General features: G+C 56.3%; 1 protein-coding gene across 2 annotated transcripts; it reads right to left on the bottom strand.

The window, feature by feature from the left end:
- Positions 1 to 693: 693 nt before the first annotated feature.
- SOCS7 (suppressor of cytokine signaling 7) lies at positions 694 to 23,894 on the bottom strand (the record flags this gene model as incomplete). Of its 2 annotated transcripts, none has more annotated exons than XM_082332068.1 (10): positions 694 to 4,727; positions 5,030 to 5,187; positions 5,546 to 5,681; positions 8,503 to 8,631; positions 11,801 to 11,969; positions 12,398 to 12,528; positions 13,352 to 13,453; positions 14,299 to 14,403; positions 17,657 to 17,721; positions 23,017 to 23,894. In XM_082332068.1, the coding sequence occupies 9 exons, from the start codon at positions 23,892 to 23,894 to the stop codon at positions 5,067 to 5,069; spliced, it is 1,836 nt and encodes a 611-aa protein (XP_082188194.1). In that variant the 3' UTR covers positions 694 to 4,727; positions 5,030 to 5,066. The 2 variants fall into 2 exon arrangements, with proteins under 2 accessions (XP_082188194.1, XP_082188195.1); XM_082332069.1 differs by having other exon boundaries at positions 694 to 4,411.
- Positions 23,895 to 24,691: the final 797 nt, after the last annotated feature.

The raw sequence follows: 24,691 nt of genomic DNA, 5'->3' as shown, positions 1-24,691 counted from the left end.
CTGGCTGGGGTGGGGAGCACCCCGGGAGGCCGCTGCGTTTCTGGGCACCGGTTGTGCTTTTGAGCTGGAGGCACGGTGGGAGGCAGCGCCGCTGGGACCCCCTTGTCCCGGGGGATGTTTGGGAGGGGGTCCCCGCCTGCCCCATCTCACCTGGAAGACTCTGGATGAGGAGCAAGGGGCCGGGGAGGGGAGCGCGCCGATAAATCCCACCATCCCCGAAAGCCGAGGGGGCTCGGGCGGGCGCCTGGGTCCCCGACGAGCCCTCCCACGGGCAGGCTCAGACCTGGTGGTCAATTTGAAGGGTAAAATCATCCCAAGGGCAGATCTTAACTGCGAAGAACAAAGGACAACAGCCAGTTCCCTTCCTACTGGCAGCAGGACGATCCTTCCTCTGGCAAACCCTGCTTTCCAGCAGTTTCCTCCCCAAAACGCTCCCAGCCATGATTTCAGCCCCAAGCGTCACCCGCGGCAGAGCCTGCCCGGCCGGGGCACAGCCCTGCACATCCCCCTGCACCCACGTGCTCCTTCAGGCACATGCATGATAACACAGGTCCCTATTAAAAACACTTTTAGGGTTTATAAACAGGCCAGATATGTAAGCGCCATGTGCCTGGTGCCTTCAAACCCACCGATTCCCTCCCACGTGAGCGGCTCAGCTGGTTCCCACCCTGCCCGCATCAGGTCCCACCCAAACCAAGCTAAAGATGAATTTTTTTTCTCCTTCTTTTGGCCCCAAGGAGGTCGACGCCGAGCTGAAAACTTCCATGCAAGAAAACTGCCCCAGCTTATCTGAATTTCACGCTGCAGGAGCGAGCCAGGTCATTCCCCACCTTGAAAGAGGCTGCAGGGAGAGGAGCGGGGGCCCTGCACAGAGCAGCCGGCTTGAGCAAACCGTGCCGTGGGATCTTGCCAACCTGATAAGCAGGTACAACACACGGCTGAAGGCTGCACCCATCCAGCTGAAAAAGCACCATCTCCAGTTGAAAGAGGAGCTTTTCCGTGGGTATTTTCTGCGCTTTGGTAGTTTTTATGGTCCATTTCGTTGTTCATCTGCCTCCGGTCCCTGCTAGAGGGAGGAGGACAGCAACCACCTCTGCAGAATTCAAGGTTGGACAAAGGAGGCTATAAAATTTTTTTCCAAATCAGCAGGATGAGAGCACCCTCCAGAACCGACCTCCAGAACCATTCCAGGCAGGATACAAACGTCAGGTGTTCCTCCCCAGACAGGGATGGGGACTTGCTGGCAAGACCGGACCGAGCCACCTCTTTGGGATCTCACCCACGCCCACGAAGACCATCACCCCCTCGGCAGAGACCACTCTGCTTGCTCTGCTCACATCCAGCCTCAGAACAAAAGCTCTGGTCCCTTTCCATGCCCAAACAGCAGATCGAGTCCCTCCCCTTACACCTAGGTGTGAAGGAACTCTAGGAACAGCTTTATTTTCAATGGATTTCAAGAGAAGGCTGTTAACTACAGTTAACCTTGGGATCTTATCCAGCACTATTAGCCACAGGCAGCAGGCTGGCACTGCCGTGCTCCAGCTCCCCTGCCTGTCTGGGAGCAAGGAGAGGTGGAGCAGGGCCCTGGGAAGGCTGAAGAGCATCTGCCACCTTCACGGCAGAGCTGACCCCACCGCTCCGGATCGATAGGGGGTCTTGTGCAGCTACAGCCGACACCAAGCGCATCGGGGTGACAGGCTGGTGTCCCACCGTCCCCTATCCGACACCCCAGAGCACGTTTCCTCCGTCATTTCGGCTGCTGCAGACAGAGCCCAAGCCTTGCTGCTGGCTTCAGTTTGGGGAGGGCTGCCCGCGCCGTGGACAGGGTTCAAGTAACAGCAGAAGCACCAGCAGGCTGTTGGGAGAAGTCCTCCCGAGGACAGTGACAGCCGACCAAATACATGTAATTCAAGTATCGCCCCTAAAGTCTGGCTGCTTCTTCACCAGCTCCGAAAGCCGCAGAGGCACCCACCCACCCTGGCGGGGAGCTCCGGGGGGACGCGGGGAGCGCCCCGGAGGGGCAGGGGATGGAGCGGTGCAGGACGGCGCTCCTGACCCACCACGGAGCAGGGTTGTGCGTTTTCACCCCAGGCAAGCCCAGCATCGGCAGGACGGGCTCTGCACTGATTCCCAGTGCCCGGCCAGCACCAGTTTTCCCTGGTCTGCTCTCTAGGTCCGCTGCTTTCCCTTCCCAAACCCAGCCTGCGCCTCTCCATCCCAGAACGGGGAAGGAAGGAGTGAAAATGCTGTCGCTACCACCACACCTGGGAGAGGACCGGCTTCTCCAAGGGCAGACTCACAGCTCCCCCGTTTCGCACGTCCCGCAGGCCATCACCTATCCACACGCACTGGCCCAAACCATCGTACCCTTGCCTCCGGGGTCTCTTTTTTGGAGAGAAGCTTGACAGGAGACACGTGCACTGGGCACACTGTTCATCGCTGGCACAGAGTTGGACACTTCAGGCGTCAGACCAGGCTTGGCTCTTGGGAAGGTTTTCCTTTCCAGCATACGGATAAATTGGAAGATTCAAATCTTCGGCACATGGACAGCCGGGATGCAGCAGGGCCGGGCGTGCGGATATTTGAGTTTCACCTGCACAAGTACAGATGGTTTTTTTCCCCCCCAACATTCGCCCAGCGTGCTGTGCATTTTAGTCGAAGCAGTTGCATTTATTCACAGGCTGCGCTGATAACTTGGTGCGAGCTGTAGGTCTACGGCCGAGGGGAGGGAACACAGCGGCGGCTGCGGAGGGATGAAGGCTGGTCCCCGCGCGGAGGGGACATGGAAGCTGTAGACCAGATTAGCTCCAGTTTCACCAAGGGTCAGGATATGCTCTTCGGCACGTCCCGGGGCAGCTCCCCCTTCCTGATAACCACTGCCCCGACAACGCAACACAGTCAGTAGCGAGTAGTGTCCGATGAGGTATTTCTACAGATTTTGCAGCTTAGCTATTAGTTTCATCTGGAAGCCAAATCCTTTTTAAAAAAAAAAAGCAAAAACAAAAAACAAAAAACATACTTTTTCTCCAAGACCAAAACTGAGGCCAGAGGTGATGGTGAAGAAAGGGAGGGCAGGATTTGTTAGCACCCTTCGCAGCAACGCTTGGCAGAGGCAGACAATCAGAATTTTTCCAGGCAGCTTTAAGATCCACATGCCTCTGTCTAATTCAAGGACATAGATCATTCTCCAGGGCAAGACCAAAGTCCTAGCAGCTCCTGAGTGACTGCAGCCGGCTCACAGGGCACCGACCTCGGATCCAGAGACCCGGGCCGCACACAACATCGCATTTTCGCGCCACGCTGTTGCAGGATGAAGCGTTCCCTTCACTTGGGCTGAGAGCACAGGAACGCTTGCTCATTTAAATACAGGAGGAAAGATGCTTCTCCAGACTTCTCAGCATCACTCTGGGCAAACTTGAAACTTCACCATGAAATGCAGACTCTTTGCAGTTGTTGCAATGGATGAAACAGCAGAGCAGGATTTGAAGGTGAGGGGCCGGTATTTCAGCCTGTGCCAAGCCCAGAGACACAGCAAGAGCTACCACCTCTCTTGGCTTTACTGTTTCCAAACCGCTGTGGTTCCACAGACATCCCAGGGAGAGGAGAAAGCAGCAAGCAAGCTCCAAGAGATCAGATGCCGTTCCAGAAGAACCCTCTGTTTCTTGCTCCGAGTCACCCCAAAGATGCCTCTTAATGCCCCAGCGACTCCTGATCAGGATCCTTCACAGCTCTACAGAAAGCCACTTCATTCACAGCTTCTGGACACAGCCAGAGAAAGGCTAAAAGCGCATCTCCCACAGCTCTGAAAGACTGAGATCACTATAGCAAGTACCTTTGGTCCAGGGACCGCTGCAACGGTTACAGCAACAGCTTTGCCACCTTCCTTCCACTTATCACAGGGCTGCAGTGAAATCTTCCAGTGTTTGCTACGGGAACGACGCCTCCTCAGAGCAGCAGCCCTTGCTCCCCAGTGCAGCAACGACCATTCCCTTTGGCAGAAGGCTCCAGGACCTCCAAATGGCTTGCATGCTCTTCCTTCCTTGGACCTAACTTACAAGCATATAGGACCACCATGCAAATCCAGTTGCAAAGCTCGGCTGCCCAAGACTAGGTTTGGTGCTCTTCTCCCAAATCCTAGAAAGCAGGGGAGCTGTGCAGCTGCCTGCTGTTCAGAGCTCCATGCTCCCCAGAGGTTATTCCCCGTAGCTGCACGTGATTCTGGCTCAGTCTGCCTCCCAGCAGCTCTCCGGCTGCATCCCCTCTCGGTGAGGGCCAAAGAACAGTCTTGCCATAACGCCTGGAGCAGATGATCTTCCTTAGAGAGTCCCCTTCTCTCTCTGTCTCTCCCCACCTTGAAGTTTCCAAGGGAGGATAATAAAATTCAGCTGATCATAAGACAGTATTTCTCATGCTGAAAATAAACAACAAAAAAAAAAAAAGACGACATCAAAAATAAAACTTTCAAAAAATTGTAAATAGTGCCATGACATTCTTTGTTCTGCAAGGAGTCCGCGAGCTGGGCTCAGCTGCCTCCGAGACCCCTCTCCCTCAGCCAGGAGCCGAGGCTCTTGTTCCCATTCTGCTGTGCTTCTTAGGAGTCTTGAACCCTCTTCTCTGTACAAAAGAGCTTGAGAGCCGAAGCGGCACCGCAGAAGCAGGCTTCACCGTCGCGTGCCTCCTTCCCACCACAGCCTGACTCGGGCTACAGGATGGCAACAATCAAATTCCTAGCGGGGAAGAGAGAAGGGAGAGGGATCAAACAGCCCGCTTGATGCGGCAGGATCTGCCCCAGACTGCAGCCGGTTTGCCACGAGAGTGAGCACAGGCTTGTGTCGGCACAAATACGCACGAGAAAGCGGCAGAAGGCTTGTTCCCCTCCCCAAGGAAAGCTGGGCAATGGTAAAAGCCCAGGGAGTGAGCAGCCACAACTACTTCGGGAGGGTTTTGTGTTTTCTTTGCAATCGGAGGGAACAGAGCGATTTGCGTTTGACCCCACGGGACGGCACACGGACCGGCGGCACACACGTACCATCAGTGACAGCAACAAGACGGGCGAGGCAGCCTCGCTACGTGGAGGACTCGGTCTCCTGCTTCTGTTTGGAGATGAGCTGAGCTTCCTTCAGCGACAGATACACCTCCTCCTGCGGGTCGTAGTAGTAGAACTTGCGGATGTAGGAGATCAGGGGCCTGGGGAAGGTACGGGCAGAAGCTTTAACCCTGAGCCACAGCCATGCCAACCTCCGCAAAGGATAACCAGCACCTCTCCCCCAGCCCGCCCAGCACAGTCACCTCCAGCAGGAACAGGAGCCTGTACCCCAAGGCTGCGGCACCGGCAGGTAACACCTCACTCCTGAGCCGGTCACTACTCCTGCGTGCATCCCTACACGCCACAGGACATTTTTCTTGCTGTCCCAAGGCTGAAGAAGCCAACTGCTCCCTCCCAGAGCCCCGGCTGCAGATACAGACGCCTTCTCTCTGCCGGCTGCCGCAAGGCTCAGGGAGGAAACCCAAGAGACTCGTCCCCAGGCCAGTCCTCGAGACTTACTTGGGCAGCGGGAGCTCGGGGATGTGGTCTATTCGGACCAACTGCCTGATCCGAAAGCGGCAAAGGTGCTGAAGGGATTTGACGTTGCTGAACCTGGAGACTGGATACAGGAGCTGGACAGGCGTTGGAGGGAGACCTTTGGAAAAAAGCAATATTGGAGACAATGGAAAGGAACCGCTACAGATTCAGAAAGGAAAAGCTGGCTCTCGGGAACCAGAGCTCTCTGCAAGGTCGTGTCCGACAGCAGATCTCCCCAGGAGCCCACTGCTTTGGAGTCGCTTGGGACCGGGGAGCCAAACCTTCTGGGGTGATACCCCTTTGGCTGCAAAATATCTCCAGCCTTCCTCACAAGGCAACAACAGTTCTGATGTCATGGGGCGGCGGGGGAAAAGCAGACCCTGGGACACTGCGAGCTCCGAACCACCCCCCTCTCCCAGGACTAGGAGACGAAGCATCGCTTTATACAGAGAAGCAACAGCATTTTGAAAGGATGCAGAAAAAAGCCAAAGGAGAAGGCAGGCAGCATGACCGGCACGTAGGCTTTGCTCTGCATAACCCTTTGGGTAGTTCTAGCGAGGCGTTAAAAAGCCGGGGGATTCGGTCAGCTCAAGCTGCGCCAGAGTTGCTCATTCTTGGGGTCACGAGGCTGGGCACAAAGGCAGAGGCAGCGGCTTTGCTCCAGCCAGCTCCCCACGCAGGGACCAGCCTCGCAGGGCTGAGCTGCATCCAGGCGTCCCCCCGCCCCACAGCCGCCTCCTCCCCCAAAGTTAAGAGCAACAACCGAGCCGACAGAACCGAGAGGCCGGCAGGAGCGCCGGGAAGGATCGTCAGGAGCTGGGTTCATTCACAGCACAAGGTTTTATCTGTCTTTACAGCAGGATTCAAAGCTAGTTACACTCTAACCCCCTCCTGCTGGCTTGTCTCTGAGGGCAATGGAGTGAAAGGAGAAAAGGGAAAGCTCTTCACACTAAGATGGGCTCAAAACTGCTCCAGGCAGCTCAGGAAGCTGTGAGCCAGCTTTTGAGAAAGCAAAGAACAGCCATCAATTGAAGGCTGGATTCTCCCCCCACTTCTTATTCTCCTACCAAAAAGGAATTAGCCTCTGGGAGCTCAGCCAGCGACTACAGGGACACAGCACGAGCTCCGCACGCTGCGCTAGCCACATGCCTCGCTGCCAGGAGCCAGATGCGAGCTGGAAACAGCCCCCTCCTCTGAGCAGCAGTTAACATTTCAGCAGGACAACAGCACTAACGAGCACACTGGGGAGATGCAGATCCTAAATATTCCCCCACCAAAGATCAGGCATCAGTGTGAGACTTTGTTTTTCAAGGATCAAGGCACAGGAGCTCTACGAAGCGCCCAGGTCCAACGCTGCACCCAGACGGAGAGGTGCGGGACCCGGAGCCAGCGGCACAGCTGGCTGGCGGCTCAGAGGGGGGACCAGGCACCGAGGGACTCCTCCGCAGGTGCACAGTGCTGGTTGGGGGGGGATATTTTCTTTTTCAAGGATAATTTTCTAGAGCAAGTCCTTTCTAAGGTATTTGCCTGGAGTCCTAAACCCTCAAAGCCCTATTCTCGAGGGGGAGAGATCTCAGGATCAGGAAGGTAAAGCATCTTCAAGTTGAAAGGATTTTTTGAAGGTAGGGTACGTTGTAAAAACCAGCTTTACATCCCTCTCCTCCCCAAGGCATGGCCACCTTATAAATCAGCTTTCCAGTTACTGACGGTGCCTGCAGCAGAGGGCAACACTGAACAGATCTGGGCTGTGACTCCAGCCAGGAGCCCCGAGGAGGGAACATCCCATCCCTCCTCCCCTCCAGCCTCCTCTAGACCAGAAACTCTTCGGGCCGAATCCTCTCCATGCTGCTGTGCCACGGAGAGGTTGCTGGCACCATCGGAGCCTGCAGGCATGATGGCAACATGGATAGGGAGCAAATTCACTACAGTTTCACTTCCAGATTTACCGCAGCAATCCTCACACTCTTCTCAGTCCTGCCCCTCTCTGCTTCCCTGCTGCCACCCACCTCACCACGGCAGCGGTCCCATTCCTGCTCCGTTTTGTTCAAAGCATCGCCACTCAGCCGCCCTCCAAATTCTGTCCCCCACTGTTGCGCTCTCGCAAGTAAGGGGCATATTTGCCTATTTGGCAGGCTCTTCCCTTCCCTTCACATTGGATTTTTTGGCTAGCTTTCTGGTACACCAGGACAGATGAGCAAAAACCAGAAAAAAATAGATACAGAAGATACTGGTCCAGTTGCCTGCCCAGATTTAGCAGCAGGGAGGTGTGAGTCTATTTAAGGAACTAGAGTTTGATGGATGGGGAAACAAGCACTCTGCAATCCCAACAGCGTGCAATCAAACATGCTTCAACAAAGCTCCACTAACACTCCCTCCTTGCTTGCAAGTATCTGCCTGTTGATGGGCTCTGGCATCCCGGTCCCCCCCCGGGGACTCTGAATCTACAATATCTATCGCTTGAGGCTCACTTTCAGCTCGCACTTGGAAACGCTCCCATACGCTCAGCTGAATGTCTCTCCCCTCGACAGCCCCGGGTGGGTCTCAGCTAAGGGACAACTGGGAAACTACAAAGCGTGGAGTGGTTCATAGGAACAGCACTACTGAGACGGGGGGAGGGAAGAAAGCAGAGTTTTAGTAGCCAAGTAATTGCTTGTTGAGGGACTGGCTTTCCAGTCTCCAGCTCCATTTGTCATAGTGTGAGATGGTACCATGTTTCCATACTCCTGGAAAGAAAGGTTTGGGAAGTCTCCTTCACACCACGAGTAAGCGGTGCAGCTGCTGAGCGAGAGACCTGCTCCTCAGGATCCTTCGGAGAAGTCAGTGGGCAAGGACGCAGCCCAGGGCACTGAGCGCAGCAGACCAAAGGCATCTTAAACTAGGACAGACCAGCAGCTAAACACAGAGCAAAACATCCCCCAGACTCGGAGCGGGAGACTCACCTGGAACCCTGGATCGGAGGAAGTAGAGAAACTTCCCATTTTTGGAGTGCATGATTGCTCTCTTTATGAACTCCACCACAGACTGGCAGCGGTCTTCAAACTTGGGATGGCACCACAGGCTGAAGGTCCCTTCCAAGAGAACAGAAAAGGTTTCAGGTTATAGGAGCGCTGGGGGCAAAAGGAGGCATTTAGTCACAAGCCTGATGTTCTCAAAGACCAGGTGAATGCTTCAGGCTGACTACTTCTTGTAGAGCTGGGATGAGGCAAGCACTCAGAGGAAACACCAGTGGCACCAGCTTGCAAGGATGCTGTTCCACTGGAACCAGTGCTCTCCAAGAGCTGAGGATACGCAGAAAGACATGACAACGTGACCACTGTAACCCAAGCATGGCCACAAGTCATGCTTGCCTGAACTTGTAAACAGCCTGCAACGACGGCTGGGTCTAAAACTTAAACTATCAAAACATACTTTAACAGAGCATTAGCAGATGCCCCCGCTCCTGCGCAGTACCCCATTAACAGCACCCCCAAAGAAAGCTAGCGCATCAGAGCGGTTAAGCCCACACTTAGAGGTATATAAAAACAGTGATCCCGGTGCTGAGGTCCTCTTCTGCCAGCCCTGTGGCTGTTAAGGATCACTTATTTCAAAGCAGGCATGGGTGCAGCTTCATGCTCTTGCCAGCTGTTTCAAACACCTTAAATTCAAATTACTGTCAAGCTAGAACCAGGGTCAAGATACACCGACACGGTCCTCCCCGTGCTGCCACCTGACACGATGGATGCGTTGAGCTCCAGTGGCAAACAATGAAACTGGAGATGGGCAGCAGAGGGAAAGCAGGCCCTCTAACCTCTTTACAGATCTCTAAATAGGTTAAGTTTAAGCCTCAAGCCAGACCGGTCTCACGATCTCTTTGTGCTGCAACCAGACACCCCCTCCTTGCACCAAAATGCAACTCTTTATCCCTGCTTGCTTGCCAAAACACTGCCTACATCCCCCTCCGTCCCCCCTGCATCTCCCTTTCTATCTGCGGATTTGTCAGTGCTCCAGCAGGAGCCAACACAGAGCGGAGCTTCACCAGGAAGCGGAAAATGGGAAAACAAGGGCTTTGTTTAGGACGGAGCCCATCAGGAGCCAGGCCCAGGCCGACGCCTGCAGCGGGGCAGATTCCAGCAGGAGGTGTGTGACAGCACCGATCCGCACAAGCGCTGACCCAGAGCTAGAGAGGCAGCAGAGCGACGCTGAAAACAGCCTGCATCCATGTAAAGAACCTGTGCTAAGGAGAAGGGGTACCCAGCACATATTTCAGGCCAGGGACTTTTTGGACAAGCAGCTCCCCCAGCAGCATCACAGGCTCCGCAGCACCAACCTGTTACAGAAAAACCAGAGGAAGCAGCTCTGTAGGATGTCCAGCACTCAGGGCTTTCTATAGGGCGGACAGCAACCAGCAATACAGGGGCTATATACAGCCCACAAAATAAAAAGCCACACCTCCTCTCTCCACAGCTAGGTACGTAGGCTTTACTGGGAAAAGATACCTCTCATCCCTGCCATGGGCCAGTTTGGGAGCAACGACCTGGGTTAGCACCTGCTAAACATCCAGGATCAGCAAGCACAAAAATAAGTAATTCTTCTCGGGAATCTCTGATGTGAAGGAGCCCTTAAAAGTGGCCAGTAGATGCAAAGGACAAAGCACAAACAGCAGCCTCCCCAGCCCGCCTACTCAGCTCGCCTAAAAAAAGACAAAGAAATTCTGGTTTGTTCCTCTCACCTACCTGAAACCTGAAGGTCAAGCATTTATCTCTTTACCATTCCCCCAGCCTCACCATTTGTCATCTTCATTGGTTTATCAAAGTGCTCAGGTCTGCAGTTTTCCACGGTGCCGCAGCACATTCAGCACAAGGCAGCCCGTCCTGGGGGGAGCACAGGGCTGCCGACGCAGACCCAAGTGCTGCACCCAAAAACCAAGTCCTTGATGCGGTGCCACGGCTGGGAGCGCTGCTCGCGGGAGGGTGGCAGCACCAACCTCCGTCCATGCAGCAAGGACAGCTTGAGGAAAGGGAAGGCTAAGGAAGCTCTGAAAGCAGATGTATCCCAGCCCCAAAATAAGAAACCAGACCAGCAGCAAGAGAAGTTTGCTCCAAAACTCAGTTATGAAAAAGTATCCACTGTACAGGCAGCCTTACATCTCCTCCAGCTGCAAGAGCTTCTTGTAATTTCTATAAGGACAGGGTAAGGAAAATCCTTCCTTCTGCAATGGTCAGGGACAGGGGAACCGGCTCTAGATGGGCCAGGATTAACGCTGGGGCATCTTTCCGTCAGAGGGGCTCAAGAGCAGGAGTGGTGCCAGGTTTCACTAGCAGAGGTGGAAGACGACAACAGCAGCACCCCTGGGGCAAGGGCAGAAAGGAGAAAAAGATGAGCTTTGCTCTGAAAGGTTGCAAACCACTGTTTTCTGCAGCAGGTTGGCTGGGAAGCCTCTGAACCCATTATTTGCAGGCATATTTAATGACAAGGCTCTACAGGCAGCTGTTATTAAAGCTTGCCCACTGGTTACAGGGCAGCTTCCCCCCGTGCATTGAGCCTCTTGGGCATTTTACTCGGCCTGAGGACAGCCGTCTGTACAAGGGTTCAACACAGAAAAACCACACGTGAAGATGAGCAGATAAAGCGTGTGGGCGAGGTGAGAAGCAGCCCATGCAGGAGGAGGAGTGTAGCAGGAAGAAAGGGCACAAACAGCGTACCAGGAGTTCTCAGAATAAAAACCCACCACGGTGGAGCTAAAGCCTCAGCCTGGGACCGACTGCAGCTGGTACCACTGCCGAGCATCCCTCGGACAGGGGGAGAAGAAAGCAAGGTGATGAGCTGCGGCATCAAGAGATCATTTCTCATTTCACCGGGGAAGAAGCTTCATTTTGGGAAGCACTGACAGCTATGAATGGTGACTCTTGCCGTACATCACATCTCAGCGACGTGGGATCTCAAAGACCTTGCCATCATCATTTTGGAGTCCAGTTTTCCAAAGCAAGGCCTAAGGATGGGCACAGAGCACTCTTGTATTCCCCAATTTTTCAGAGTTATAAGGAGAGTCGCTGCTTGAGGTACAAGAAGCAAAGTCAAATGCAGCTTGTAAGGCCTCTTGCAGAACCTCAACACAAGAGCGAGGACACATTGCCGCTGCTCCCCCTCTTCTGCCAGCTCTGTGCCCAGAGAGCTGTTTTGGGACCTTGCGATCAGACTGGTCCCCAGCCACAGGCCTCCGCTTCCAGCAGCATCCCCGGAACCGCCCGTGGCTCTTACCTCTGTAGTGCTCCATCCTGGTGTGATGGGTGATGCCCTGCGACCGAAAGCTGAGGCTCAGGATGTAACGGGGGTCAGAACTGTCTCGGACCAGAAAGGACCCATCCGGCTTCCCCTTCAGCTTCATCTCTGCGTCCTCCCAGTTCATCGGTCCCCAGTACCACCCACACTAGGAAAAACAGACAGCCAGAACATCAGCAGATACTAGCAAGAAAGATTTTATCAGCAACCAAACACAAAACAATTTGCTCTCGTTGTTAATTCCCTTCAAATGCCAAAATGGAAGTGTCTGGTTGTCTCCACCCAGGAGTATGGATGGCTGGGACTCGTTGCTCCTGGATGAGAGCACACCATTGCATCCCTTACCACCGAGAAGTGGCAGAAGAACAGACGAGACTACGACACCCCTTCCATGCACAACAAAATGCTTTTCTAAACTCAAAGACCTCACTGGGAGAAAGGCAGGAGGGTTTTTTTCAGTCCTATCCTCATCTTATGCTCCCAAGTTCTGTAAAAGGGATGGTCGGTCCCCAAAACCAGAGCCTACACCCGCAGTCTTTTCCTTCTGGCCGCCACCCTGCCCCGTGTTACCGTTACCTTCTCCAGCTCTCGCAAGCTGGCTGCGAAGCTGCTGGAGTCCGGGCGGTAGAGCGGACACTGCAGGTGCGGGGCGGGCTGGCCGGGCATCGCCTCCATCGGCCTCAGCGGGACAATCCGTGGGAAGGCGTCTGCAGAGGGAGAGACAGCCCGGGCCACGGTCACCCGTGGGGAGCTCACCGCAAGGACGAGTCGCCCCGTCCCCCTCGCACGGCTCTGGAGGGCAGGGCAGGAGGGGCAGGGCTGCAGCGTGGAGGAGGAAGCTGGGCTGACCGATGGAAGGACAACGTCCTTGTGAAGGACAACTACCTGGCTCTTCCGAGGTGACTAACTCGGCACCTTCACCTGCTATTTCCTTATGCTAGCTCAGAGGGAAGGCAAGGGAAGCGCCGGGAGGCACCGACTGGAAGGGACGAACACACACCCTGCAAAAGGGGCAGTTAAAGCCCCCTGGGTCCTGAAGGAAACCAAAAGCAGAAAGGTGAATGCACAGGGAACACCCTGATGCGCTGTTGAGCCGGACTCCACACCAGGCTGGCTGTCAAAGCCGGGGCTCCTGCACTCAACCCTGCTCCCATGGCTCTTTTCCGACATCGCTGACACTCATTAACGCGTTATCTGACACAGCGCAAATCGGGGTGGGCTGCGCTTCTGCTGAACCCAAGAGGAACCAGAGAAAACAGGAGATGCTGAACTGAGGATAAAGCTGGTGCAATCACAAGCTTCAGCAAAACTGCTGTGGGCAACAAGAGCCACACCACACAGAAACCAGAGCCTCGACACAACAGTGCCTGAGCACTCGGCAGCGTAGGACCGCACGGCCCCGAGCGGGCAACGCGGGCAGCACCGTTGCTCTTAAAGCCCAAAGGGCAGCCTTAAAGTTTACTGAGAAAACCCCCAAAGTCCAGATCCCTGAAGGGAAAGCCAGAGCCTTGCTGCTAAAGCTAAGCTGACCTGGGGCATGGGGCGGAGGAGGCGGAGGCAGAGGGAAAGACTGCAGGGAGGAGCCCATTGGACCCACTAGGACAGATGTAGGCAGCGTCCCACTGATATCATCTAGGAGAGAACAGAGGCAAGAGAGATTCAGAAAACAGGAAAGCGAGCGAGCTCTGCGCCGGTGAGCACCTGACAGCACGGCCCGAGCAAACCAGCACTCGGTGCTGCCTGGAGAAGCGAAGATGGAGCTTCCCACCGGCAGCTCGGCATCCTCTCGCTTCTCAGCACCCGTGGCTGCTGCCGCTTTACACCAGCTCGGAGCCTCGCACACACACATGCATGCTCGCACGCACTCCTAGAGCGAAGGAGTACGCTTTCCAGCCCAGCTAGCTCCTTGCATGCAGCTTGCGGCACAAGACAGGCATTTATAGGAGATTTCACAGACCCGGCACACGGGATGTGTAGTTTAAGGTGCTGCTCGCTAAGGCTGACTTTACCCATCCTGAGCTGCTCCTGCTCAGAGGAACCTCCTCCAGAGGAGGACGTAGAGCAGCTAAGCCAGGCTCCTGGTGCTGCAGCCTCCCAGGGAGCCTCCACTTCCACCAACCAGAGAGCACAGAAGGCAACTGGTCCCACTGGGCAATGGGTAGGGAGGGAGGAAAATTTCCAAAAGCAGCAGAAATGCTATGAAACCAGCACATTACATCCCACCTCGCACGGCTCCACCACCGCCCTCCCCTCCTGGCTGATCTAAGAGAAAGGCTGAAGATTTCAGTGAACTTTGAACAGCAAGAAATCCTCTGCTGGGGAAGGGTGAGCAGGCATGCTACGGGGTCAGATGAGCAAGCAGTGAGCCCGCTGCCAGGGACCCTTGGGACGCTCCTCCTCTATCTCTGCAAGGGCAGACGGGCAGTGCCTACACTCCCGTAGGGATGCACGGCAAAGGATGCTCTCCAGGACGGTACCTAGCAGGCTGAGGCTTCTTCGTGGTGGAGGTGGTGGAGTCGGAGGGTGAGGGGAGGTCAGTCCTCGCTGAGAGATGTCCACGTCCACTAGTGACACTGTTTCACCTGAAGGTTGGTGGAGCAAGACTGTTAGTATTGCATCTTCTCCGGGCACGCAGAGGCCAAGCGCGGGGAGGCAGAGGGAGAGGGGAAGGGGCAGTAACCCCTGCAGGGTTTGGAGGACGATCTCATTAGCTGTTTTCAAATCAAGTTTCCCTGCTGCGCCGCTTTTGAGACATTGATCAGCTCTGCTACCGCAGCCCGAAGGTCAGGCAGAAGGGAATGACAGATAGCGGTACGCGTGCCTGAACCCCGTCTGAGTCCAGCACCAGGAGGACGTGATGAGGAAGGCACTGCGAGACCTCTGCAGCACCGAATTCACGTATCAAGCAGAGCTCATCAATGGTGCACAGCGCTGGCACTTTATATAGTCTTAGGAAATGGTTTCACGGGTCTACGTGGCACCCGCTGGCACAGGACTCCGAGATAACGCTCCTATTAATGCCAGCCTGAGTTCGCCTACCAATGCCTTAGACAATTAAACAGAAATACCTTTTACCCCAAAGGCCATGAGGGTACCAGCTCTTAAAATTCATAAGAGGGAGCTGAACAGACTTTTATATAAATAGCTGCAATTTACTGAAGCCTAAAGGCTCTGGATCCAGGATACTGCTTGGAGAAAATAATGACGCAAACTAAGATGTCTAGCTTAAAACCAGAAAAGCTTAAAATCAGCCTAAAATCATGGGAGAGAAATGAAGCCATCAAATCAAGGTCAAAGCATCAGCCTCAGTATGGGCCTGATACAGAGTCAAAAGGAAAACACCTAAATCCCAGAGACCCTAAGTGGTGTTACCACAGCCAAGGCATTTCTTTTCCAAAAAAATCAGTCTAACCAGGCCCTGATGAACCACCAGCATAAACCAAATCAATCCGAACAGCTGAACCGTGGTCTCAAGGACAACAAAATCTGGTTGCCTTAGATTTCAATTCCTGTGGGCAGGGAACTCCTCTCCTGCTCCAGATACTGCACGCAGCATCACTCACCTCTGGGTAAGTACCTGCCAATGTATTTACCATCCATTACACAGGACAATATTGACTCAGCTTCCTTCTGCTTTTAAAAGTCCTATCTATTAATAAGCCATGTTAAGAGGAGTATTTAGGGTTGGTTATTATCCGAGGTACCTTCTCCCCGGGGGACTTATGGGTGTGAGCACACACGCATGCACACAGCCACTCTTTCATTTCCACACCTCGAAAATAAAGTGGCCATGGAGGTTGGGCTGCATTCATCCCGCACAAACACAACCAAAAGACGACCAGACTACGAGGGGCTGCAGTAACTCCGCTTTCAAACCCTTCCCAACGCAGCAGGAGCTGCAACGGCAGGCTGCGGTGCACTTATGGAGCTGGCACCTCCACGAGGTGCCCGAGGAGAGGTCAGGAAAGGCGAGGACAGCCTTCCCAAAGGCCTTCGCTCACCTCACACACTACCCTGGAAGCAAATCACCAAGAAAACCATGCAAGTCGGGCCAAACATTTGAATTCTGTCCCACTTTGGTGGTCCCAGTCTCAGAAAATCCTCTGTACAGCAGCCATTAAAGAAGCCAAGTCCTCAGCTGTGTAAGACTGGAGAAGTCAACAACAAAGCCCCTAAAATCCAGACATTCACTGTGGGGATGCTTCAACAGTCTTCTGCAACGGAAAAGCTCCTACGAGGGCACTGTCAGGATTCCCACCAACTGGCAAAAATTGACACAAGTAATGTTAAAAATAGTTACGAGGAAAAACTAACAATTCATCAAATCAATTTCCCAAATTTAAAGCAAAAACTTGTCAACTCCAGGTTCTCCGCCATAGTTTCTTTTCAAGAGAAGCAGCTCTGCACGCACAGCCACGTACCACCAGCACACAGAATTACAGATTTTATACTCACAACTTCCCCTAGCAACAGCTGACGAAGCAGCAGAAGCAGCTTTTGCTTTCCCCAGCCTTGATTTGCTAAATAAACGCACACGATGCTTGCAGGAAGCCAGTCACATCATATGAGGAGCATGTCCTCTGCATGCTGCTCCGCTATCGGGACATCAGCTGAAGGCATGTGGGAATGGAGAGGAGAACAAGAAGCATCACAGCTGAATTACCCCCAGGTGACTCCACTTCTGCAAGAGCTGAATGAGCTACAAGAAACCACAGGAGCAGATCAGCAGCTTCCAGTTGCTAGTTTCAGGCAAGTCAAGCAAACGCTCTGCCTTGAAGGTCACTTCTCTGAAATTTAAAGTGTTTCTCAGTAAGGCTTCACCACCGCTCTCCAAAGAGGGCTTCACCCTACTCGGGAACACAAACGACGTGCCAGCTCCTGCACCGAGCTCTCCAGCCGCTCCCTGCTGTCAAACACCTACACCAGCAGCAAGAGGAGGCTTTCAGCTCTACCCACCGGCTTCTCCTAACACAGCTACCACTGCACAACCCTATTTTGATTCTTTTGCCCTGCAATAAGACCCTCAACACGAAATTATTTTCAATCTGACCTTCATAACACGCCACGTAAAACCCCGCGCAGCTGATAAATACCCACTTGCGACCTTAGATTCCTACTCACGCAAGTCTCGAGGCAGGGTTCTCCCAAGGAAGCCCCAAGCCCTGTGGCTAGGACTGTTCTGACAACGAGCCCACACCACAACAGGCACATGACCGTGACTAGGAGCTTTTCAGTACTACAGCTTTCAGCCACCAGCGGAGCAGGACTTCCCTCTCGCACCATTTGTAAACCGGCCAACTTCCCCCCCCCCCCCCCCCCCCCCAGCAGAAAAGGGAAGGTCAGAAACCAGCAGGACACGTGGAGAGAGGGGGAAACACGCAGAAGAAGGTGGTGGTGCTCCACAAAAGAGGTTTCTGTTCCCATAGCTGCCATGCAGCAGCGCCGCCGACACTGGTGTGCAGTCCAGGTGGGAAGCAGGGCTTGGTCTTCGCCCCTCGCAAACCACGGGAGGGGAGCACCGAACTGCACTTGCTCTACAGGGGATTTTCCAAACGTCTTGGATGCAAACCACCCTGCGCGGAGGAAGGACCTTCACCTCCGAGAGCACAACTCAAACTTGCGTTTCAACAGGAGGAATTGCAAAACGCTGACGTGCAACAGCCACGTTCTTTACAGCTCCTCTTGCTCAGGGGTTGAGGCCAAGCAGGACAGAGGGACTCCTCACAGAGATCCCGGTTTGCACGTGGAGGCAACATTCAGCGTCTGTCATTAAGCACACGCTGCTCTTTTCATAGCAAAACGAAACGCCATACTGTAAATCTTTCAAATCCTTACCTGTGAAGAGGGGGCTGAACACAACCGGGGAAAAGGCACTTTGAGTTCTTGTCAGTCTGTGTTTCCTATTGGAAATAAGAAAAACATTGTGAGGAGAGATGAGGAGACCCAGTGCACCCCACCAGAAGAAAACACCGTTCGACCTTCTCAAACCAGAAGAACCTTCACCATTCTTCACAGAAGCTCAAGACAGCTCAAAGCTGTGTGTTTATTCGACTTCTAGAGCAGTGCTTTGGCCTAAGTAGGGCAGTCAACCAGTAAAGCTAGGTCTCCGTCCTGCTACAAAGCAAATCGCTAACTAGGTAATTAATAAAGTCTTTGGAAGGAAAAACCCCAAGCAAGTATGGTAACCGGAGCCAAGCAGCTCTTTCACAACAGACGTCACGCTATTTCTCTGGATCAGGCATTGCCAAATGCCTTTGACAAACAGGTTGGGTCCCTGCGCAATTAGGGGTTGTGCCTAGAGCGAGCGCATCGAATGCCCTCGTGCCGCATTTGGAGGACAGCATCTCCCCAAAGGGTTTCAAAATGCAGGTGAAGGGTAGGTGAGCTAAACCCGGAGCCGCCGAGATGGATGGAAACAGCCAAAACCGCACCTCTGATGAGGACCCCGGCATACCAGCAATTCCCGTGATGCTTGCTTTCCAAACCAGCAGTTTTATAACAACGCTGTAGCCAGTCCTGTGCTCGCCCCACACAAAACCATTGCTCCCAGCGCCTTCCGTACTGCAATGCTAAAGGGCTTTATCCAGATCGAGGCAGAGAAAATGCTGGTAAACCGAGGCACGGAGCATGGCACCCCCAGGACTTGAATCCATGGTTGAGGTGAGTAGAGAAATGCGTTCCTGGTGCCAGAAACTCGCCCCCGCCTAAGAGGAGAGCACAAGACCGAAGCTGAGCGCAAGCGCAGCTCTCGTGCGCTGCAGCTTTGACAAAGGTCTTTCCAGCATCCCCAGTACGTCGTGCAACGCCCATCCCAGCACTGGGCAACCCGTATCAGTCTGCAGGTCTGTGCTGGGTCAGACAAGGTTACTCCAAGTTAAATAGCGCAACTTCACTGTGCTGGCCAGAGAAACTGGTCCCACTGCATCCAGGCAAGCGACCACACCACCAAGATCTACAGGAGCTCAGAGACCAGCTCTACACACCCCCCAGGAGAACACCCCACTGCAGGCAGGCTGTTACAGGGCTGACACTCTTCCTCTTGGACGTCATCCTCACTCTCCAGCCTCCTGCCAGCAAACGGTTGACCCTGAACCTTAAGCCTATCTTGTGCTTCAGACCCCAGCTCTGCTCACAACCTCCTGCAAAACCTGGACAAAGCTTCAGATAAAACCAGCTCCGAGCAAGGCTCGCCACCCTTCAGGAGGGATTGCACCGAGCAGATGCAACTCAGCCGCCCTACAGGGAGCAGAAACCCTGGGATTGCACTGAAAAGCCCTGGGAGCGCAGAGCAGATGGGTGCACCCTCATCTTCTCACGGGGCAGAGCAAATGCTTCTCTTGTTTGTGTCCAGACACATCACCGGGTCACACAGCTGTGGATAAACATTTAATACTGTAAGTTCGCAAATAAAAATGCTAAGAACACTCATCATCCTGATATATAACATCCCATTAAAATGTTTGGAAGCGTTTTCATTTTAAGCCTCTCACACCTATTTGAGGGTTGGATTTTTTCCCTGAAGGAGAACAATTCACCCATTATCAGCCACACACACAAAATTACACTTCTGGACTAATATCAACTAACTTTACAATATAGTAACAGCTCTGTTCCCACCCACTAAGCCAGACGGAAAGGAGCATTGCTGGCATTTTGCTGTTACCAAAACAGCTACATTTTATGCCAGTGTTTCACAGCCATTGATTTCCGAGATTTCTCATTTCTAGCAAGCTCACAGCAGCAGCAGGGCGAGAGCAAGGAACGATTCACATGGACTGAATCCACCACTTCCCAACTCCACCAAAACAACATAATTCCATGCTTCCTCCTCCCGCCCTCAGGTTCTACAGCCACCTCCGAACGATGCTGAAACCCACGGAGAAGTAATTATGTGTGACCGGTACCTGAACGCTGCTGCATCGGATCGGCACAGCCCTGCCGAGCTGGAGAAAGCCAAAGGTGGACATTGCCATTCAGGAACGCCGTGGACAGATGCTGCGTTAATTCATGCACACACACAAAACTGGGAAACCCCTCAAGCTCCAGCAAATAAGGCTTTTTAGGGTCAGTTACCCACCGGTTCTGCAATAGCTGTGGCTACCGCCTTCGCGGCCAGCACTTCCCACGGTGCTGCCTTCACTCATCCCAAAGCACTGTCCTGTTAACACCAAGGCAAGTCTTACTCGGCCACCCAGGCTGGGTGCATAGTACTTTATGCATGTAATTATTATTAGACATGTTAAAAACCCAAGGTCATCCATACAGCTAACTTAGAAGGCCTGGGTACCAGCCTGGCAAGCGATCCGCAGCGGATGCGGCTGCAGCTCAGGCACGCCTGCACCCGTCCATCTGCAGAACCGGCGCCTAACCCCGTCCCCTTTCCCTCCTCTGCAGTACAAATCGCTCCCCCCCCCCCAAAAAAAAAGCCCTTTGATTGATGCAACCTTCAAATATCAACACTCAGGCCCAGGGTGAGAAGCCACACCTCGGTAGCTCCACATTTAGTTTCTTAACCTCTTGCAGCCCAGCAGAGCCTAACTACTGATTTCAGATAATGGGGCTGGTTGCTTCCTAACCGCTGCTGCAGGCGGGAGGCAAAGCTGCACCGTGCTGCCGCCGGCACCAGCGGCACGCTGGGAAGCTTGGGCAGCAACTCCAAATAGCAGGAATTCTGCTTCTGGTGGATGTTTAAAAAAAGAGCCGGCCTAGATAACACCGACCGCAGACCAAGGGAGCACCCTTCACCACCGGCCTGCAGAGAGACTTGCAAGTCAGGAACGAGAGCTCAATAGCAAGCAGAGCCATGAATTAACCCAAAAGCTGCTCTGAGCCCACCCCATCGGCCACAAGCGACTGCAGCAGCGACTCCCAGTAAACACCAGACCCATCCTATATTAATGGGAGCTACAGGTTGGGAGGCAGCAACCTCCAGCTCTTAGTACAACCAAGGAAAGCTTTATTTTCCTCCCAGTCAACCAATGAAGACTGGTGTAAAGTAGCAGACAGCATTCACCAGCGTGGCATTAAGTCTAGCAAAGACCACGGCAGAAAATCAAGTCACCGCACTACTTCCCTCTGAACTGGGGGACCGGGGCAACTGGGAAGGGAGAGGGAAAGAAAAGCAGCATCTGCTGAGGCCAAACTCACTTCCCAGCAAGCCCAGCTTAGCTAAACCGCACCTAAACTGCTCATGAGAGGATGGGCATCCCCACATCTCAAACCACTTGTCCTCGCTGACACGAGCGGGGCCAGACGGGACCGTCCCATCAACGCGCGGCCTCCCGGCAGGAGCGGTGCCAGCACCAAGCACACCCGCCCCGCGCCCCAGCAGCACAGGAGCAAAAACCGTTGTTCAAATAATCCAGCCCTCGTCAGCCGGAGGGGACTCCTGGAACTGGAAGCAGCGAAGTCGTCCCTGAACCACAGGAGTTGCTGCAGCAGGCACCTTGAAGTAACCTTTGTTAAAATACCGCTTAATTAGCGCGGCGGAGTTGCACGACACCGGAGCACGAGAAGTGACCATTAAACTCCCCGACCAGAGGGAAGACCCGGGCAGCGATACGGTCCTTCTCTGCTCCCAGCCCGCTAAGACACGCCTGTCAACTCTTCACCGCCTGATGCCAGCGCTGGAGGTCCTGAGGACTCTCGCCAGGCACAAGGATCGAATAAACCACAAGCCCATTAGCAAAACGTTATGTCATTACAGGCAACTCGGCTCGCTACCGTTTGAGGCCCATTTAGTCATTTGTGGGGAATGAAGCCGTTGTATAAAACGGCTTCGGCACCCCGCATGCAAACACGAGGCTCCTCACGGGCACAGGAGCTCCAGGGAGGACTCAAACACCCTGACCAGCTGCAGGGCTGGGAGCCGACACAGGAGCTGGGGCTGCCCCGTCTCAGAAGCCATCCTCTGCTTCAAAGCGGAGATAATTTTGGCCTTTGCTACAGCCTGGCTGCCTTTTGGGCTGCCGAAACGCCCAGTGACCACAGTGCTGCAGGTCACACCTGACCCAAGGTCAGCATCTCCAGAGCAAGCCTGGAGAAAGTTTCCTGCTCGCCCATCAGCAAGTCTTCGGCTGCACCGAGGCGGCAACGCACCCCAAAAGCCTCACAGGAGGTTAATTAACCCCGCGGGGAAAGGACCGTGCCGTAACGCTCCGAGTCCATTCAGTTATTTAATGCTGCTCCCGGGCTGGCCGCACAGACCTCCGGCAGGGTCTCCCTGCCTCCTCCATGAGGAATTTCAGTTCTGCTGCTGGAAACGCTACAGAAAGCGGTTTCTGGAGCGCAGGAGGCCCAACCCAACCAGAGCCTGGGCAGTGGGTACAGATCAGCCCTTTACCCTCCCCAGCTGGCATCAAGCAGCTCCGGTCTTCTGCTGAAACACGAGGCTGGAGCAGGGCGAGCAGCCGAGGAGCACCAGAGCTGACGGAGCAGGAGGGTGCACGGAGTCCCACAATTTGTCCTCCAGCCTAACACACGACCCAGCCAACCTCTGGCTGCCGACGCTTCCTCCTGCCGCGGAGCACCGGGAGAGCACCGGGAAAGCCGAGCCCCCGTGGCAGCGCCCACCACCACCGAGGCCGGAGCCCAACTGCGCCGCTCGCGACCCTCAGGAAATCATTCTGCAAGATGCGGGAGGGCGAGAGGAAACGTCAGCCCCGTGGGTCCCGGCGCGGTGTCACCAGAGGCCGCTCCCGGGGCACGCCGCTTCCCCGCCCGGCCGGCGCCTGCAGCATCCCGGGGCTCCAGCGGCTCCTCCGAGCCACCGGCCACCTCACCGGTCCCGGGCGTTTTTCCGCCATCCCCTTTGCCGATGGAGGGCCCAGAGCGGCGCGTTCCTCCGCCGCCTGCCTCTCCTGGGCTCCAGCTGCGCTCACCGACCCCGTGTCAAAGACGAGGCCTCGGCAGCTGCTCAGGAGAGGCCTGAGCCCAGCTGGGAGCCGATGGACGGGCACGGTGCCCGTCTGCAGGGTGGCACGCGTGCCTCGCCGTCATCCTCCACCTCCAGCAAGGGGTCACGGCACCGGTGCCCCTTCTCCACACCATTACGCACCCGGCTTTCACCCCGGTGACAACCCCCGGCTGCCACCAACGCAGGCGGCTGCTCCCCACCACCCCCGCCTCCAGCCCCAAAACCCCACCGGAGACCCCCGGGCCGGGGGGCAGCCCCCGGGGCTCTGCCCCCCCCGTACCTGCCCGCCTCCTGCTCTCGGCCACGGGCCCCGCAGACGTCGGTCAGGCTGCCGGCCGAGGCGGGCAGCTCCCCGGGGCGCCGGCCCTCGCTGGCGGCGTCCCCGGTGGCCGAGCCGCCGCTGCAGCTCTTGGTACGGAAGAGGCGGCTGAGGCGGATCTTCAACGAGCCCTTCCTGGCGCCGGGGGCGGCTGCGCCGGGGGCGGCGGGCGGCGGCGCGGGGCCGGTACCGGTAGCTCCTCTCCCGGCAGCGCGGGCGGCTCCGCGGCCGGGGGAACCGGGCTCCTCCTCGGAGCAGCTGCCGGCCTCGTCGGGCTCCAGCGCCTCCAGCACCAGCAGCGCGTCGCTGGTCTCCTCGGCGGCGGGCCCGGCGGGCGGCGGCGGGCCGAGGCAGGGGCAGGGGCAGCCCGCCGGCCCCTTCGCGCCCAGCCCGGGCGGCCGCAGCCCCAGCGCCGCCAGCTGCAGCTCCAGCCCGCCCGGCGGAGCGGCCCCCCACCTCGCCGCCGCCTTGGGCTCCAGGGCGGAGCAGCGGTGCCGCGGGCAGAGCAGCTCGCCGCCCCCGCCGCCCGCCGGGCCCCCGCCGCCGCCTCCCGCCGCCGGGCCGCCCTCCTCGCCGGGCCGCCCCTCCGCCGCGTTGCGGAACACCATCAGCTGCGGCGGCGGCCGCGGGGCCCGCAACGCCCCGCCGCCCGGCAACGCCGCCGCCGGCAGCCGCCCGCCGCCGGGGCCCAGCGGCCCCGCGCCCGCCGCGCCGGTAACGGCGCCGCCCGCCGCGCCCGCCTCCGGCCCGGCCCCGTAGCCCAGCAGGCGGCTGAGCACCCGGTAGGAGGCCGCGGCGGCCGCCGCCGCCTCCGCGTCCCGCAGCTCGGCGCGCTGCATGGCTACGGCCGCCGCATGGCTGCCGGGGCCGGGCCGGGCCGCCGCCGCCCTCCCAGGGCCGCCGCCGCGGCTCCCTCCCTGCTCCGCGGCGACGGCCGCGCCGCCACGCCCCCCCACTTCCGCCTCAGGCCACGCCCCCGCCCCAAGCCACGCCTCCCCGAGGGGCTGGAGCCACGCCCCGTGCGTGAGGCCACGCCCCTCGCCCCCCCTCCACGTGGAGAGCAGCGGCGGCGGCGGCGGCGGCGGGGGCAGGCGGCGGGCGGGGCCTGCACGGGCGGCGGGGAGCCCGGGGAGCCCGGGGAGCCCGGGGAGCCCGGGGAGACCGAGGCACGGGCGCCCGGCACCTTTGTGTTCGAGCCCTGCGCGGCTCTGCGCGGTTTTTGCACGTTTTTTGCACGGGTTTTGCACGGTTCTGCACAGCTCTTGCACAGCCCTTGCACAGCAGCTGCACGGCCCTTGCACAGCTCTTGCACAGCTCTTGCACAGCTCTCGCACAGCAGCTGCACGGCCCTCGCACAGCTCTTGCACGGCTCTTGCACGGTTCTTGCGCGGCTGCTGCACCGTTCTTGCACGGTTCTTGCATGGCTCTCACACAGCTCTTGCACGGCTCTTACATGGTTCTCGCGTGGCTGCTGCATGGCTCTTGCACGGTTCTTGCACAGCTCTTGCACGGCTCTGCACAGCTGCAGCACAGCTCTTGCACGGTTCTTGCACGGTTCTTGCACAGCTGCAACAGCTCTTGCACAGCTCTTGCAGGGCTCTGCACAGCTGCAGCACGGCTCTTGCATGGCTGCTGC

The sequence above is a fragment of the Platalea leucorodia genome, assembly GCF_965183815.1.
Source record: "Platalea leucorodia genome assembly, chromosome: 22".
Taxonomy (NCBI): Eukaryota; Metazoa; Chordata; class Aves; order Pelecaniformes; family Threskiornithidae; genus Platalea; species Platalea leucorodia.
This window is presented reverse-complemented; position numbering and strand designations above follow the sequence as displayed.